At 41.3% G+C, this 19,980-nt stretch overlaps 1 protein-coding gene across 2 annotated transcripts in view; it reads right to left on the bottom strand.

Moving 5' to 3' along the window:
• LOC130171633 (G patch domain-containing protein 8) overlaps positions 1-19,980 on the bottom strand; it is a 34,417-nt gene that overhangs the window by 8,352 nt on the left and 6,085 nt on the right. For both annotated transcript variants that reach the window (XM_056379696.1, XM_056379697.1), the window contains exon 3: positions 3,077-3,214. In XM_056379696.1, the coding sequence (XP_056235671.1) occupies positions 3,077-3,214 (138 nt within the window). The remainder of the gene's footprint in view (positions 1-3,076; positions 3,215-19,980) is intronic.

Raw genomic sequence — 19,980 nt, 5'->3', positions numbered from 1 at the left:
TATCACTTGATGCTTAACATCCCACTGTCAGCTCACTAAAGGCAGCAATAAGTATGTGCCAGCAGAGCAAGAGCAGCCCTTGTGGGTTTGTATCTTTTAAACATACATTTCTTATAGTATAGTTCCTTGTGCATTGCAGATGTGTGTGTGTGCGTGTGTGTGTGTGTGTGTGCCTGTGTGTGTGTGTATTTGTTAGGGGTGCGGTAGTGAGCTTTGAGGGGCTTTGATGCCAGACTCATTCTATGGGAAATATTAATCATGTTCAAGCGGAGAGGCATACATAATGAACTGCTGCGGACAGAGCCAGGAAAAAGGGGGAGAAGAAGGGAGGAAAAAAAGATCAGAGTCGTAGTTGTGTAGCTGTCCATGGCAATGACTGAGCGCGAGAGAGCAGTCTGTAATAGAAGGAATGTATGAAGATGAATACTTCTCCTCCCTCTTGCATTTGCACTCTGCCAGGTTATTGTTCTCTCTTAAAAACAGGTCCCACTGCAGGAAAAACCTGAAGCTATATTTAGAGCCAACCAAAATATTGCGTACAGAACCGTTTTCCAGTTAGCACACGGGGCAGAGATATTTCCGTTTCCCACTTTAAAGCGGCTCCCTTTGTCTTCAAAGATGATGTCATGTCCCCAACAGCGGGAAGTGATATTGCTCCTTCTCTCCAACATGCCAGTCTAGCTATGCCCTGTGAAGCTCAATCCGTCAGTCAAAGCCTCGATCAATATTCCTTTAGATGTGTTAAGGAGTGCTCAAGCTAAGGCAACTATGGATGAGTCAGAGTTGATTCATATCCACTAGGGCCTTAGAATGAGGGATGATGTATCCTTAGGTAGCATGTGAGGAGCCATACTAATAGGCTGATTGCTCTTTTATTCAAAAAGGGAGTCTAATTCTGTTGTAATGAGCAATTTCTGTAATCAGCAGTAAATGCTGATAAAGCGCTGTATTCAGACATGTTTATCCCCGAATCGATGACAGGGAAAGGAGACAGAGCAAACGCAATCAGCTTCCATTCTCCAAAGCCAATACTCCTGTAGGGAAGCTGTCTTCAGCTAGAATTTCATCTGTTGTCTGCTCGGTAGGAGTGTATGTATGTGTGTGTGTGTGTGTGTGTGTGTGTGTGTGTGTGTGTGTGTGTGTGTGTGTGTGTGTGTTCCTACGGTGCCAGTGGCTACTGTCAGCTCAGTGCCTCATGCAGCTCGTTTCATGTGCCTGCCGCTAGCTAAAACAAAGCATTAACATTGGCCTGCAGTTGCTTCAATTCATTTTCAAAGAACAATGACAGAGGAGGAACAGTTTTATTTAATGTTTATTTCATGTTGCACAGTGTGGGCGTTCAGAAGTGGGAAGCGGCTTGGCTTGGTTGAGAGATTGCCTGTGTTTGTGGACGAGTGTGTACATGGGTAAGTGTATGTCTGTATGTTTTTGTATGTGAGTGTATGTCTTGGCATGACAACAGATAGCTGTAGGAGAATGTGCTATCAGCAGAACCTTCAGCTTGTTAGTCCAGTGTGGAGGTTGTGTATGAAAATGGATGTGAAAGCAGAACGCAGGAGAAAACCTGCTGCCGGGCCTTTTCCTAATGGTCCATTGGCCTCATCCTGTCCAAGCCTGAATAATAGAATCATATTTGAGCTATGACTAATAGCTCCATGTTTTATTTGGTACAGAATATTTATTTTTCTTTTGAAGAAAGTACAGATAGAGGAAGAATAAAGTGAATTTTGTAGTGGAGCCCTTATGTACCAGATACATATAAAATCAACTGCTCTTTAGTTTGAACTGCAGAAAAAAAGATTCTCCATGTATCATAAATTTGGGACTTGAAGATTAAGTAATACTTAAATGCACAGTATGACTGTTCTCTTCTGTTTTCATTCGGGTTGCTTTGATTACGCTTTACTGGCTCGGCTAAGAATAAGACACTTCACTCACCTGATTTTAAGCGAATTGCATTTTTGTATTTAAACAGCTCAGAAAACTTAACATTGTGTTATGACCTTCATACATTATGAGTTTTCCTGATTTTATGAGAATTGCTTTGCTCTTTGATGTCTGCTAGAGAAGATTACTCTTTACCTTTACTTCTGTTTGGGGTCTCAGAGACCCCAGCAGTAAAACATGGTTAAGTAAAATTATTTCTCTATGCTCTCTACCTATGTTTGGTGTTTTTTTTGTTTGTTTGTTTTTTTTTACATAGCACCAATCCTCTCAAGTCTCAGGTAAAATTCTTTTGATTCCTTTTATGGAAGCTCTATAACAGTTTGTTCATAGTGGTTCCAACAGGGAGTTCTCTCCAGACCTCCCTTAAGTTTAACTGAACCCAAACAAAGGTAAAATCACTATCTAAGATAATATACTGTGCAGGTCTTTGTCCGTCAATAACTTTTAAGCAAGCAAAAGGAAAAGCCAATATACCATGAAATATTTCCTTATTTGGTGTAATAACATTGTTTTATGGTCACTAATGTATTTTCTCACCACTATGGTGTTTTAATACAGTCAGAAGAAAGAAAATGAAATATGATTGATTTGCAGTTATTATCATTTAAACACACACACAGCGGTTAATACTTTCTTATTTACCATGTCTCTATATAAAGTTTTCCTATTTCTATGTTCATGCTTGATATTATATACTGCATGCAGTAGTGGCTCATTTTTACATAATTTTTGTACTTTTGTAATTATGTTATGTTATGTTATGTTATGTTCTCAGCCTGTTCAAATGGATACATGCAGTGCGATGTGTGTGTATTTGTCTTGAGTTGAGGCATTCCACCTCTGTGTGCATGTGTGTGTGTGTGTGTGTGTGTGTGTGTGTGTGTGTGTGTGTGTGTGTGTGTGTGTGTGTGTGTGACAGAGATGATGCAGTTGTCAAATTTCTACTGCTACCCGCTGGGAAACTGTACCCAATGGGCGGATTGACATGGAGATGTAACATAGCTTTCCGTCAACACGCATAAAGCTAACACACCCAAATTCGGCTGCGAGAGATCATAAAAAATGTCTGCTTGTGTGCCTGTTTGTAACATGTGTGTGTTAAGCTGTAGCGCAGGTGCTTCCCTTATACCTGTTTGTGTGCGTGGTCGTAGGAGTTGATGTGATTGTCAAACTCCTGGTGTCTGAGGTACTGCTTGTCACACAGCTCACAGTAGAAAAGAGCCTTCAGATCCTCCACTGAGCAGCCCAAAGCTCTCTCTGCACGCTCCTGGAAAAGGGAGAGACGGAGAAGACGAGTTAGAGTGCTGGAGGGATTGGGGGACAGAAATGAGAGTTGAGATAGATGCAGAGAGAGATAGAGACATAAAGGGTTAGAGGGGCAGAGATAGAGAGCGAGAAGAGTTGGCGGGGGTTGGGATTTGGGTGCGGGGGGTGGGGTGGGGGGGGTCAAAAGAATGGCAGATTGTTAGCCATTTAGAGCAAATCTGCATCCCAGAGACATCAGCAGTAATAGCCTCTACATGTGCTCTGCATAAAACTGTTAAACAGCTTCCCATTAAAGTATGCAGCCTTACTGCTGCTGCTGGAGGTTGGACAAAGGCACTGAAGCCCTGTGCTCATGGCAGCTTGAGCCTGGGGACACATTTAATACAGCCACTATAATAGAAACCTGCGTATGTACTGTAATGGCAAATAGTCTGAGTCTGACTGCAGAGAAAGGGGCAATTGTGGCTGACAGAAAAAAAACCTGAGCATCTAAAATGCTCAACTTAGACTTTTCTACACTGGCAAAAAATCATGCATGTGAGGAAGAGAAAGTTCCAGACAAAAAACACACACACATATATATAAAGTTGCATAAATAGCACATGGACAGATACACACACTCAAACACGCACTGCACAAATGGCACATGGACCTCGGGGGATAAATCGCTTGTCTGCATGCTCACATCAGCCAGAGGGTTTTTTTTTTTGGTCCGAGGACAAGCACAGGGTTGTGTACAATAGACGTGTGTGCTTGCTTATGTATGTGTGTGTGTTTTTGTGCGCGTTTGCGTGAGTGTTCAGGGGTGTGTGTGCATTCATGCCATGCTCTGCTTCAGAATGTAATTTCCCTCAGGCTAGGGGCTGCCAATAAACACTATTGAATTCTGTTCTACACTGACATGATGGGAATTTAATTTGAGGTTGTCACTTCTTTCTCTCCTTCTCTGCTTCGTTCCTTCCCTCCGTCCATCTCCTACTCGTCCTCCCTCTCTATGCGAGCTCTTGTTTTTGTCTTCGTCCTTTTTTTGCTCCCTCATCCAACTTACGCTTTTCCTCCACTCCTTTATCCCCCTTTGTATCCCCCTCTATTTGCCTTTTTCTCTCTCTCTGGCTTGCTCCTTTTCTGTTTGGCGAGCCCTGGGTCATGCAGTGACAGAGTCTATTGGCCCCAATTTGCTTCAGTAATATGCCTGCACACAGGAACATAGGTGAGAGGAAAAGAGAGGGAGGATAGCAATGCAGGCAAGAGGAGAAATGGCCCCTGCCTGCCCTCGCAGAAATGCACACACCAACATCTGAGCATCGCTATCACCACAGAGTTGAACAATCCCCGCTGTACACGCCATCAGTTTTCACACATATAAATGCTATATCCATGCAATTTCTATCTGCACACATACGCAGTTACACACACATACAGAGGGAAAAGACTGTCCTTCCTCTGGCCTGTTCCATCTGCAGCTAGATAGCTTGTAGGCACAATGGGTGAAGTGTAGGGGAGGCTAAAGAAACGACCAGGCTGACAGAACTCTCCTATACCTAAATCAACAGAGAGGTAACTAATACACATTGATCCTGTGTTGTTCTGTGTGTGTGTTTGTGTTTGTGTGTGTGCGCCATGGTATCGATTTGCCTTGCAGGCTTAAGTCACGACCAGGAAATGATCCAATCAACCGGGGCGGCCTTCCTATGAGTGCTGCCGGGGTGATGAGATTGAGATAATGAAAGCTGTGTTTCTGTAGACCTTTTGGCTTATGCAAGATTACACAGGAGCTGTGAATGTGCATGTCTTCATGTGTGCGCGCATGACGTGTGCATACATGTGAGCATGTGTGTATTTTTGTGCGCGCTCGCCTTTGTACTCCCTAACCCCTTTCTTCTCACCTCTCTGCACTCTGTCAGGGTAATTATTTTGAACAGTGAAATATATGTATGGAAAGAGGGGTGTACATAAGAAAAGGTGTGAATGCATCAAAGCAGAAATGTGTGCTTGCGAAGTCACAAGCCATTTGTCTATGTCAGAGGGATCCTGACATGCGATTCCCCCTTTTCCCGTTGAATACTAAAATCAAACATGAGAGCTTTCATTTCCTTCAAATGTGCCCACCTCATATGATTTCTTCTTGCCAATATGCATAGACTCACTTACAGAGATACATCCACACATTCAGCACACCCACATAAACAAACACACTTATGCATGCACCGTCATACACAGCCTGTCAACCTGATACACCAGTGCTAAATTAATCTAGACCTCAATTTACCTCAGTAGCATAAATCTGTTTGCAGAAAATGCACAACTGATATCTGCAGACCTGAATGGACATTGATTGTTTGCATGATTATGTGTGTGAGTGTTGCTGGGAGGCTGTGAATGTGAATGTGTTTCCATGCTTCTTTTCTTTTTTTCTCTCTCTCTCTCTCTCCGCTCATTCTCAATTTGTGGGAGAAGTGCCATGTTATCCCTCGTCATAGCTGAAATTATGCCGCAAATAAGAATCATTATGGACCATAACAGGAGTTTCAGACACAAACGCATGTAATTTAATGTCTAGAGCTACTGTGGAAATGAACAGGTCACGCTAAAAGTGTTTTACACATGTGGTCTGTCAGTGCTTGAGAATATGTGCACTGGAAACTAATGATATACAACAAATTCATGAAAAACTCTTCAGAAAGAAAAAAAAAATCCCTTGAGGAACCTCTGGGAGTTCTCTGGGATTGAAACTGTGACAACACTTTTCTGATGCAATCATACTGTCACTGCCATCGCACCCATTAAAACTGCCCTCTTGTTTTTTTTTTTTTTTTGGATGTCAGATTTTTCTAGCATGTGAAATTTAAAAAATAAAATCACCCTCGTTAGTTGTAAGAACACTATGGAGCCTAATGGAGATTTCGAATTATCTGGATTCTTCTGGTGATCCTGACATTCAAAACTGCTGAGCTGCAAAGGAGACCTGCAGACACCTATTAGATATGCTTCTTCCTATCATAACTCTCATTAACACCTTGACACTGAGTTGACTACAGGTAGAGCTCTGTCAGGGACACAAAGAGAGACTTCTAAATAATAAACACAAGAATAGAATAATTGTAAAGTCAACAGTTCTCACTCATTTCACAACAAGGTGAGCGATACCACATTTGCTCGTTCTTAAAAAAAAATACAAATCCAAATTTGTTATGTAATGCAAGTGTACAGGGTCATTTATTAAATTTAAGTGGTTTAAGTGGTTTGAGTGGTTATGAATTCTAAAATACAAAAACAAATATCATTGAAAACAATGTGAATAAAGCTAATTTTCATGCTAACAGTGATAAACAGAGTGGGAAAAATAGTGAGTGCTTCATTTAATTTGCTGTTTCCATGTAAACTTTATGCATACTGAGTTGAATGTGTTCAGCGCCATTTAGCTTTTATATAGTTTGTTTAGACTGAATCAATGACATTAAAATCCTGAATTAAAACTGTGTTCAGACACCTACTGTACTTGTATGAGCTAAATCGTTTCACTCGTCTCGCTGGTCACTTTCTCGTTGGCTGTAATTAAATATTGAACAGCATTTTCATGGATGGCTGGACTCGACCTAGAGAGAGTGTGAGGGAGGACTTTTAAGGCTAACAGACTTATATTATAGTAAAGTCCCTCTGACACAGCATTTTGATAGTTTTTTTTTCCCTCCTTACTTTGATGTATATTTCCTGGTAAATTAGAATATTGGCATGGGACACAATGTGAGGAGAAATCATGAAAACTGTAGGCTTCAACAATTTGCAGAGAAAGACAGTTTTATTTGAGATTCTGACATAAAAAATGACGGCAATGTATTATTGTTAAGGAGTTGTGCACTTAACTAAGTTTCCTTTTCTTGCCCACTATGTCTCTCTTTCTTTACGTGGCTAGTTGTGCACAGGCAGCTGGCGAATACTTGACTACCACATAGAAGAGTGTGAATTTGTGCTTCATCAGACTTATTAAATATGCTGTCTTAATCATGCTGAGATGAAACTTGATCAGATGTGTTAATTGTTAACAGCACTGCAACACAAGTCTTAATTGCAGTCTTGTTCAGCATGAAATTCAAAACATACCCAGACTGGTAAAAAAAAAAAAAAATGAGGACGAAACAACACTCAGTGTGCATAATAAATCCAGGAAGAGAGAGACAGTGAGGTCAGTCGCAGCACAACTGGCGGTAAGAGATTCACTCTGTTGAAATATATTACTGTAACTGCTACTGAATAGAGCTTCTCCTGCAGGGGGTGGAAAAAATAAAGTAAAAACTTCATGGACATGGCTAACTGTGAAGAAACTGTTGTTACAGTAATTGCCATTGCAGAACTGATAAAAACACAGGCCTTACAAGGTTACATGCCACTGAGCAGTATGTCCCTTTATGAACCCTACACTCAACTGCATCAGCAAAATTGCTGTTAGTTAGTTTCTCTTTGCTTCTGCATATCGTCGTTTGTTTATTATAATGATTTTCTAGACTTTTAAATTTCCTTTAAAACTTTTTTTTTTTCCAGCTTTTCTGTTAATTAACTCATGTTGCTGTGAAACTCGTGTGATGGACCTTTTTATAATTTGCATTGTTTTGTGTATCCCTCTATTTACTTCTTTTATATCTAGTGTTTCATATTCTGTAATTTAAGAAGAAATAGAAAGATGTAACTATGCTGAATAGATTTCAAGGTATTTCTTAATGTAGCATTTCATAAAGCCCATCTGCCAGTATCAAAATGAAATTAATTTTGGAGAGTGTGGTATCTAATGAGTGACATATTCATTCCTTTTTCACTGAATAATTATCTCTGTCTTTTCAATATTTAAGGTGCATAACAATGGTGAAGAAGTTGCAAGGCTGGCACATAACTGCACAATGCCCATTCATTTAGCATTCAGCAGGTGATGAGGGGAAGAGAAGAGAAGAGAAGAGAAGAGAAGAGAAGAGAAGAGAAGAGAAGAGAAGAGAAGAGACAAAGGGAAAAACTGTGAATAGGGGATGTTTATGAATTTAGATAACTTCTAATTGCTACTGTGCCTTGAGAGAACAATTGAATAAACAACCTGGTATCACCAAATGATGAATGAATAATTTCTTAAGTCATTTCACGTGTTATCATTGCGCATTTTTTGCTTTTTGTGTGTCATTTCACACCATGTCACTTCTCTACCGACCAGAGGTGCACTGTTGGGAGAAGAAAACCAGATGGCTCCTCATATTGGCACATATTTTGCAATAACAATAAAAAAAAACCCTTACACCTCTCATAAACAAGTGCACCACCACTGCCCCAAAAACCCCCTTAGTGAGGCTCTGATGATGTGTGTGTGTCTCCCCAAGAGAGATGTTATTACATATTTACATGCTGCTCCTCTTTTGTTGAGCAAATACTCAAACACGTGTGTACGCCTAATGTTATTTATTATTATTTAATAAAAAGGATTCTTTACCTGGGGGCCTCCAGAGTCTAGGATCGCCACTGCTACTGGCTAACCCCTAACCCGTATTAGAACGGCGTTAAATGAGACGTGAAAAGCTTAAAATGCATAGACATGATACGTGAAATGACGTCTAAAGTGGCGTGCTATTTTAACACCATCCCATGATATCATGTAGCAATAAACAATTCATAGCAGTTTATCAAGCCCAATTAATCATTTAATTATTTTCAGCTATAATTATCACCATAACTTGGCTACTGTAATGGATAGACACAATTCCATTTGTGAAAAAAAAAAAAAAAAAAAAAAATCAGCAACTCTGTTTGCCTCTCGCTCTGTCTCTCTCTTGCAGTCAATTTCAGTCTATTCTTATTTCTTTTGTAGAGCACTGTGTAACATTGTTAAGAAAAGAGCTATATAAATAAAGTTTATTATGATCATCATTATTATTATTATTATCATGGTTGACAAGTATCTGCCACTCTTCTGTTTTCTTCTCTGCCAGCATCTGAGGTGTCTCTGTGATCCAATCCTTCAGACACATACACACATACACAAGTGGAGAGAGTCTGGCGGCGTGAGAGTCTGGCTGTGCGGTGTGATTTCTGGCTATTCTTCTGTAGCTAATGACAGCTGACCTGAGGGCTAAGTTGCTTGTTACTGTAATGACCTGTAGATCTCAGCGGCTGCAACACCCTCATGCACACACACACACACACACACACACACACACACACACACACACACACACACACACACACACAAACACACACACACACACACACACACACACACACACACACACACACACACACACACACACACACACACACACACACACACACACACACAGAGTGCCAAACAGGAAAGCTGAGTGTTAATGAGCTGATATTTGCAGCCCTAATGAATCTCCCTTGACTGCCTTTAATATGCCTCCATGGCCAGCACCCACCCATTTATTCATTTAATGTGTGTGTGCATGTGCGTCTGTATGTACGTCCCAGCCTTTGTTATTGGTCTGAACAGTGTTTCTCTGTGTGTTTGTGTATCTTTGTTTGCTCCAAATCATTACAGCCAGTTAGAAGTATGGCCAAAACTAGAACACAGAGCGACTACAGCCAAAACCGCAGATGTGTTGACCATGGATACGGTCATTAGGGTTTTCTTACAGCCAAAAGGACAGATGTGTTAGTACCAGTGAGCTACGTCATCTCTAAAACTGCCAGCAACCTGTGAAAGAGACACTGGACAGGACAAAGTAATTCAGAATATGAGAACAACAAACATGGTAAAGTACAAAGTGTATTCCAGAGATCCTGTGTCAGGTGTATCTTGACTCGTCGAGTTTCTAAATTTAAACCCTCTGCACAGAAAATCGTCAGTGTTTGTTCAATTCCTCCTTTTCTTTCTCTCTCACTCAAAATACAAACGGAACGTTCCATCTCCCTCTGACCTTTGCATGTTGAGCAGCATGCAAGAAACAAACTGAATAAATAAATCATGAAGGGATTATATTTGCTAATTTGCCCTGTGCCCTTTGTTGCCTTGTTGATATGAGGAGTGCTTCTCTCAGGATTTTATCGTTAAAATGAGGGTCTGCGACCTTTGTACTAGATGATTTGTTTACTTCGAAAACTAAATCTGGTTTAAGATCAGATGTATCACAAAATCTGGTACTTCTGATCTTAAAGCTGAGCAGAGGCAGAGACATCCCGACTTTTAGCCTCTGGATCCTAAATTTCCCATGATACAACACAGTAGTGTCTTCTGTTAGACCCTCTCTGAATGATAAATGCCCAGGACATACTCCAAGTTCATAATACAAGCTTTGTTATAACCTTTAAGTTTCAAGTCCAACCCAGAAAACCCTTGATGACAACATTTATTTTTAAAAAAGCTCTTTTTAGAGCCACAGAGGACATTACACAATTGCTGCAGAACTCCTCATGGCAAGTAGCATCAAAATCAGATGAAATGTATAGAAGCTCTTTGTAAACAGTTTCCTCCAGTTTTAGGGGACAGAGTGTGCAATTCAACATAAGTGTTACCAAGGGCATTGTATTCAATATCTGATTTCAAGTCCTTTGCTGTCAGTCAGTGACTGAAGTCTGTGACCTACAGACATAAGCAGATACTTGGTAGCTTCCTTAGTAATGCTCTGTCAGGCTTGTATTGGAGCTATTTCAGACTGTTTTTCCTCAGTATAACCTTTATCTGTGAGACAGATGTTCAGTTGGACTGATGCCGGGTGACTTGACTATACTATAAACATCTGGGTTGCCTTGTCTGTATGTTTAGGATCACTGACCTGCTGTGCTGTCCTAAAAAGATTTATCTAATGGAATTTTGCATTTTTAGACTGTCCACTCAGTATGAATATAAACACACTAAGAAACACTTAAAGCTGAAAGTGCCTTGCGGTCATTGTTTTATTCTAAATCTAATATGCTGAAGTACCTCCAAAAAAACTGAAAATATGTCACTGTCTAAATACTGAGTGGCTGCACAGTAAGTGCTGCTTTCATGCTCTGTTTACAGTAGGTTAACTGCGTTAGAGTTTTACTGATAAAAATAAATCTGCTCTGAGCACATCTATAGGCATCAATGTCACTGATTGTCTTGACCTAAAAAAGAGAGAGCTGCACGGTAGCATCCTGACTCCATATATAATGTGTGACATGTCGCATCCACATGCAAATGTAAGCAGATGAAAAATAATGAGACGGGGTGTTCAACAGCCTCAAAACAACTGTACTAGGGTTACAGTAGGAAGCCTGTGGCATGGATAAATTGCACCGCTCTCCTGTTGAAAGTCATAAATCTATGATTAGTCACAAGGCCCAACCAAACGATCACTCAGCAAGAGATCAAAATTTAATTCCCTGTCCATCACAAGGCAAGGCCACAGAGCCCCCCCCAGGAGGTCGACTGATAGTGGATTTTTAAAGGCTGATATAATAGAGTTTGGAGCAGGAAAAAGCCGATAGCCAATTTATCGGCCAATATCACCCTCCCGCCTGTGATAGAATGAATCGGCTAAACCGATTAATTGGTCATATTCTAGCCCTTCCGCTAATCTGTCCACCCCTTCCTGCCTTCATTCTTCCCATCACTCTCTATTTCTCCTCTCCGTTCAACAGGGCTCCCTTGTTTTCATGGACTTATTCATGCTCTGTATCACATATTAGTCTTATTCGGTGCCATATTTTAAATCTGCCCACCTCCCAACATCCTCCCCCTCTTCTCACAATCTTTCCCTGCGCGTGACGTCCTGAATATAATGTGAGCTCAGCCTCTGGCTCGTGCAGGACAAGTTAAACTGATTCACCAGGGCAGAGCATAGCTTACAGACAGGAAAAAAAAGCAGAGGACATCTTAAGACATTTTCTCCTCTTGAACAAACATGACCCATAGTTTCTTTCCAGCCGTTTTGTGGATAAAATTTGTGTTGGGTGGGATCAAGGCGGAAGCACAAATGCATGAAAGCGTGCATGCAAATTCCTAAAATACCCCGGTGCTCTACAAACTCTGGCCTCCTCTGTGTCTTTTAATGTATTTTTATGATCCTACCACTCAGTCAATGTGCTCTTCAGGGACTTGCATTTGTTTCTCTAAAAAAGGAGAAGGTTTCTTTCCCTTTGTCTCAGGGCACATTAAGGAGAACACCATAAACCAATTACAGGAGGACAAAGGATGCTACATATAAAGCATGGAGATGTGACCTTTATTCTTTGTCTCTGTGATTTCTACATATATCTACATGCATATACTGTAAGTTTGCTTTGTCGGATTATCTTCCACCTCTTGTTTCCTCTCTGATGCTTTCTCCACAGTTGCTCTCTGGGGTGAAAAGGACATGAGAAGAGCCTTGGAGGAGATATATTGGTGAGATTTGATTGTCTTCTATCCTTTCACCCTCTCCTCTCACATCACTCCACCTCTCATTTAATTCAGGTCTTTCTTTATCGTAGTCTTTTATAATATTTTTGGAGTCAATCTCAGTTTCTCTCTTGTATCCTTTTTCCCCTCCCATGCATTAAAAGCACTTGTCGGTGATGTGTCCTTCCATCTGTGTGCCTATCAGCCTTCTCTCCTCTCTTGCTAAATGTCATCTCCAGTATTAAATGCTCTCCTCTCCCAGCTGGCAGAAAAATGGAATTATATGGATCATACACTCTTGACATTTAGATAACAGACACAACTGAAAACCCTGCATGGATAAATGGATATACAGCATAGTTAAGTTAGTACATACACACACATGTAAACACACATATCGTGCACTCATGTGCTGTCTATCACATTCCTATCTGTCCAGACAAGGCTGGTGACTGACTGCCTCAAAGAGGATTGCATCTCTATCTGTTAAAGTGATCAAACTGCGACTGTAATCTGTCAGAGTGTGATGATACAGATTAGAGTGAAAGACAAGTTAAGAAGATGAAGGTAATCAGTTTGGGAAGTGACAGATTTAAAGAACAGGATTAATACGATCGAAGATTACACGCTACACTCTTAACGCCTGGCTAAGTCTCGCCAACTGAAAAACATAACAGATGAGGGGCGAGCGGCGTGACACACTAAGGGGGGGCCAGGACGGGTGAGAGAGAACGATGGGTTGCTGTTGTTGAGGAATGATTGCTCTCTTCCAGGCATTTATGATTGCGGTTTCTTTTGAAGCTTTCCAGCAAGAGTGAGCATTTGTGTGTGTGTGTGTGTGTGTGTGTGTGTGTGTGTGTGTGTGTGCGTGTGCATGTTCACTCTGTGTGGTCCATTTGTGCTAGCAAGGGATAACATAAGTGTGTCCAATAAGAGTGAGTGATCTTTTCTCTGGCACATTAGAGTATAAGTGCATGGATGGCTAATGATACTATAGATGTGAAAGCAGAAAATAAACTGTTGGCTTCAACACCACCACACATATACAGGATACTCACACACACACACACACACACACACACACACACACACACACACACACACTCACACACACATGAACTCACTGAGCTTGCTCTGTGGTGCACATCAGTCCAACTTTGTTAAAGCTGGTTTTGCTGTACTCAAAGATTGTGCAGCAGTTAAGACCCCGTGCTGGCCAGGGATTGAAATCCCGCCAGAACACTCTCTGCTTTCAACATCCTGCTCTGTCTCCTTCCATCTCTAGACTCTCCACATCTCTTTCTTTCTATGTGTTTCCTCTCTATCGTTCCCAACTTCTATCCAGCCCTCTGTATGGCTGCATTAGTATGTATGGCTGTGTAGCTCAGGGTTTAGAGGTTTATGTCTCCTAATAGACAGAGATTTGTCCTGTCACACCAACACCCACATACAGCTTACAGAGAGAGACAGAGAGAGAATGACTCCCTCTGCTCTGTGTGTGGAGGGGAGAGAAAGAACATTTATGTTCCTGTCTTATCTCCAGAGAGAAAGGTTCCATTTCTGTACAGACAAATCATAAAGCATTCATTTGTGGCTTTCTCTTCTTTTCTCCCACGCTTTCCATCTTCTTTTTTCCCCCTCTCCTACTCTCTCTCTGACTTTCTCTACCCCTTTCTCTCCCTTTTTCACCCGCCGTGATTGGATTAAGACCAAAGAAACAGAGTGAGGAGATGAGGAAGGGATGAGAGCTTATTAAGCATATGTGAGAGGTGAGATGACATTAAGCTATACAGAAAGAGATTGAGCAAGAGGTGTGTGTGACCATGAGTGCAAGTATATGTGTATGTGTGTGTGTGTGTGTGTGTGTGCGTGCGTGCGTGCGCGCACAGGGCTGTGTGTTCATGGCACATTTCTGTATTTATCCTCACAGAAGGTAGGGTGAGAAGAGGGAGGAAGTGAGGCGTTTAGCTGTGGAGCACTTTAATCAAGGGGCGAGCAATCCTGCATGACCCACTCTGTCATCCATTATTGATGCCTGCCTCAGCCAGGCTGATGAATCATTAAGCCACTCATCAGGCCTGGGAATTCTGCCTCCTCCTCGGCCGATGACACTCATTTACATAAATCACATGCTGCTATTTTTCACACACGCTCACACATAAACACAAACATACACCCACACACAGTCACGCACGCAAAGTTCACAAATTTTGGCTTGCTTTGTGATGTGCATGGCCCACACTTCTTTTCAAAGCTTTTTCAAAAACACACATTTCTGTCATACCTGGAAGAGACGAGCTAACTGGAGCTGCGAACATAGAATTCAGAATGCGGCCTAAACTGTTCACGACAAGTACTCCACAGCTGCAACACCTGCACGCTCACAGATGAAAGCCAATATGCTCCACATCCTCCGGACCTCGCAATTCTATTTGTTCCCCTTCACTAGATGACAGATATGTTTTGCATATGTAATCCAAACAATCACACACAAACACACAGAGAACTTTACATATGGAGAGAATAGAGTGAAACTAGAGGAATGACAGAGAAACAAAAAGAGGCAGAGAGAACCAGATCTTACAGAGTTTGTGTTTACTTCTTGCCTCTGGGAGTTATGGCAGAGGAAAAGTGAAGAATCTTAGGGAAATTGATGAATACCCATGACATGCAGGCACACATACACACACACACACACACGCACGCACGCACACACAATCCACCCACACATTTCTTCTCATCTTTGTGGGGTTTCCCTTGCTCTTCTCTCTCCTCTCCTCTCCTGCTGTTTCCATGTCTTCCCATTCAATGTTGTAACTAATCCCGTACCACAGGGTAAGAATATACCTCACAGCAAGGGTAAGGAGGCCCCATAGCAGACTCATGCAGAAACGCACAAACACAATCACACCAAACATACATACACAAACAGACAGAGGAAGCAGGCACCCTGCCCATATTAAAGAGGTAGCCAAGGCCTGGTGGCTGGTAGCTGGAGGCTGCTTGCAGACCACTGTGATCCTGCCATCCTGGCAGCATGCAGCCAGGACATTTCTGCACAGCGCTAAGCTGAGCGCCTGGCATCTCCAATCTGCTAAACACAGGAATGCTGCTCCTCATGATAATTGCGGTGGGTTGTTCTCTCCCTCATGGCTGATGTGAAGGCTAGTTGAAGCAAACGGCATGAATTATTGGTGCCTGCATCATGGCTGATGTTGCTGGTGGAAGTAAGTCTGATATAATTTGATGCATTGTTAGTGATGCATGACTGATCCTGTGCTATCAGAATGTCCTAGTAGGTCATATCTGTTTGGATACATAAACATGACTACACACCAGAATGAACACACATGAGAGCATGGCCACATGCAGGGGTCCAAAAACTGAGCTTGCTAGGGGGGTTTGGGGATGTGCCCAACCCTGAAAAAATTTGATTTCCCTCATCTACATATGCATTTTAAGATTTTTGGAGCTATTCTCATCCAAAACTTGGATAACAATAGCTTTAAAACCATGTCAGTGGGCAATAGCATAAATTCTCCTGTCAAAGTGTATTAAAAATTATAGTCAGATTATATACAATGTCTTTATTTCATCTATTTGTTTGAGTTTCCATCATTTTGGATATGAATAATAGAAATGTGTCTCAAACAGTACATAAACATAAGCAACATGTGTTTTACACAATAATATATTTATACAATAATACTAATGACACTACATTTAGCTAGGCATGTATTGTTGTTAAATTGAGCTTATGGGTAGAACTGTAATTACCAAAGAACATACATCTCTATGGTAATTGGGCTTAGCCTACATTGTTTGGATGTGATAAGGCCAGTCAGTTTTTGTTTGTGTTGAACAACACAGGAACTTAATGCTAATCCTATCCTGGGAACAGTGGGCAGTACCTGCTCTTGCTCTCTCATCTCCATCACCACACCTCTCTTTCTTTTTCTCTCAGTCTCCTCATCTTGTCCTGTTGCTATTTCTTCCCTTGTCAACGCTGAGCTTTGATTGATGCAGTCTTTTCATCTTTGCATGAGTCAGTGAAGAGAGGAAACACAGGGTCAATTGATATTTACATTTAAATGTTACCAGACTCCACTAGGACAATGTTGGAATTATAAAAAAAATATACATAGAAGGAAACCTCATTTAACAGGCATTTTAAACCTTTACACAAACTGAATTTAAAGAGCATTTCAGCTTTTGTTTAAAGATCATCAGTCTGACCCTGGATTGATGGAATTCATGTTAGCTAGCTAGCTAGTTAATTCACTTAAGTGACTCTAACTAACCAGTGTTGTGTAGTTTCCCCTTACATTAACATGAGTCAACCCTTAGCCTAAGCCTACTGGGTGGGTGGCGCTACAAGAAACAAAAGGGTCCACCTCAAAATCTGTTGCTGCATCATGGTGGACGGTGCAATGGTTATCGTAGCGCGAGCGCACAGGAACTATTGGTCACACGATGTCTGAGGATGAAAGACATTGAACTACAAGAACTAAAACTCTCTAGTTTACCTGTATCACGCTTCAGTGGACTCAGCCGCCCGTCCATTTTGTTGATATAAGCAAAGCACCACCATCTTGTTTTGAGTAAAGACTTTGTAGTCAGGACAGGATCATTCACTGCGCCCACCACCACACAAGTAATGACGCCGGTGATCAGATGAGAAAGTCGATGATCTTGGCGTAGTACAATTCCTTGCAGTAGAGTTGCTTTAGGCCATTATTTCACAGGTTTTATTATACACCTCGGAGTATAGCACACAAAGCCTTAATATTATTATGGTGTGTATTTTTGTGCTCTTGGCGTGTTTTTTCCCCCTCCTTGAGCATCCGTGTTTAAATGAATTGTGCTGTATAATACACAGTGCACACATACAAGCATTATATTATCAGGTACAAGGACATTTAATAAAGTAATAGCTCAATAATATCCTGGTCATCCCTCCGAATCCTTGACCCTAACATTGATCTTTTTCACCGATTATTTTTCCCTAGGGCCGTCTGTGAGAGCAGAGGTCAGAGGTCAAAGGTCAAAGGTCAGGCGAGGCTGAGGCAGCAGAAACATAAAAGCGTCACCTCGAGATTCAACAAAACCCATTGATAAAAAAAATGCTTGCAATCAAATTGGATTTTATTTTCCACTGGTATTTCATGTCAAGTATTACTGGCTTAAGAAATAATTCTGGAGTTGCCATTACAAGAAAAATACATATCCCCCATTCAACAGACAGACAACAGACATACCAATGAAAATTTCAATGTAGATACCAATGTATACATATGCTATGTAATACATTTTAGAAATTATTTCAGTATCTCAGTTTTCTTCATTCAGGCTATAACTTAAACCAGTCTGTGTATTGGTGCAATATGCCCCATAACAGCCTATTCTGAGTAAGGCACAGCAATGCAAGACACGAAAGCCTTGATCTTATGTCAACGATTTCAGGGAAGCGAAACTTGTTCATATGCATTAAAATTCCTCTGCCACTTTGATCTATAAATGCAAAGTGCCTGCTCGACTTCTTTCAGTCGCAGTTATTCTTATAAATCGGCCTTATGCACATTGAAAATCGAAAGAAAATATGATCTGAAGATCAAGCTGAGGATGAAATCCAAGCTGTTTTTTCAGAAGGAAGCACCTGGGTCTCTGCTGGGATCGGAGTAATTCCTGGGCTTCTGCTGAACCAGGAGGTGCTGGTTCATAGCCCCTCTTTCAGTGAGTCATCTCTCTCCTCCAGAGAAGAGATAATTAATTTGTCTGAGCTGTTCTTAACCCTGACCTGCATGTCAGCGGTGGAGAAACACGCAGGCATTACAGTGGGGCAGCATGCACATCCACATGTGTAGCATGCACATCCACATGTGCCTGCATGCACATGTGGATGTCAAGTTAATGTAGCCATAATTGTATCTGCAATTTTTTTTCATATGTGAAAGCACATCAAGGTAAAGCAGCAAAATGAGAGGCAGAGTCTCAGAGTAAAGTGGAGGTTATTGAAAAACAGAAAATCTGACCATCAAATAAAGCACATACTCCTTTCTTTTATTCCTTCAAGGATTTTTCAGCAATATTGCTACTTCTATATTACTCCCATCGCCTGCACACACAAACTCCTGTATAGGCATACTGTACACACACACACACACACACACACACACACACACACACTCACACTCACACTCACACTCACACACACTAACGTTCAAAGACCTAAACAGCAGAACCTTTGACCTGCTAAAAAATGAATGGGCTGGAGAGATGAGACAAAAAGCAATAGGAGAGGGAGACAAGAGGAGCGTCAGAGAGACGGGGATGAGAGCAAAGGTATTGGCTAGAGAAATGTATGAAGGAAAGGACAGAAGGCAGTGGCAAATGATAGTTCGAAAAAAAGAAAAGAAAAAAGACAGAGACGTGAAATTCAGAGTTCAGACTGCGGGGGAAAATCACTCCAGGAGAATAAAAGAGGATACAACCGATCCTTGAATGAAACATGACATCCTAATGAGTGTGAAACAACAACGCTTTCATCTCTTCATCCTTCACCTGTCGTCTTGCTCTCCTCGTTTCGTCAGGACTTGGGCAATGATACTCTTTTGATAACCCTGATTTCAGGTTTTTGTGTGTAGGGTTTTGTTTCGAGGGTGTCTTTCAGTTTCTACCTGAGCTGGTGTTCCAGATGGTTCATCAAACATCCCATAATTATCAAACGCTCACTAATTGTACGTGAGTGTGTGTGTTTATGTGCTGGTGTGTCTCCAGGTAATTATCTGATGCTGCGATCACTAATGACCACACAGACAAACATCTGTCCCAAGGTAATATACAAAATGAGAGGTTGGCCATCTGTTGTGTCTGTGTGTGTGCGTGTGCATGTGTACACACGTGTATAATAGCTTGTGTGTCACTCACAACATGCATCTAATATCAGAATCTGCTCTTTAAAGATCCTATAATAAAAGTTTTAATCAACAAGCAGCCCTCGCTCCTCATGTATTAACATACAAACTATTACAAAACAGTCACAACCCACACTATACCCTCCAAATGTGCTCACACACACCCACACAGAGCTCACGCAGATCAACTCGGCCCCACAAACATCCTTACAGTTAGGCCACAGAAGCAGATTTTCCCTTTCAGACATCAGACCCAAACATCAGTAAAATAAATGCTTCCAATTCACAAACCAGCGTCTTATGTCTGATCAGACTTTGAGTCTTAATGGAAGGTTATTAATGTGTACTGCGGGTGAAACCCTGTATGTGAATGAAAAAAATTATTTTTGTATAAGTTCAAGAGGTTGAACAATTCATGCAGGGTTGTGCGTACGTGTGTGTTTGTGTGCATGCTGGTGTTCCCAGTGCAGCAGATCAAAGAGACACAAATAAAGAATGAATCAGTCGTGAGCAAAT

This window comes from Seriola aureovittata, chromosome 7 (assembly GCF_021018895.1).
Source record: "Seriola aureovittata isolate HTS-2021-v1 ecotype China chromosome 7, ASM2101889v1, whole genome shotgun sequence".
NCBI classification, from domain to species: Eukaryota; Metazoa; Chordata; class Actinopteri; order Carangiformes; family Carangidae; genus Seriola; species Seriola aureovittata.
Note: the sequence above shows the minus strand (reverse complement) of the source record. Positions and strands in the feature narration are given on the sequence as shown.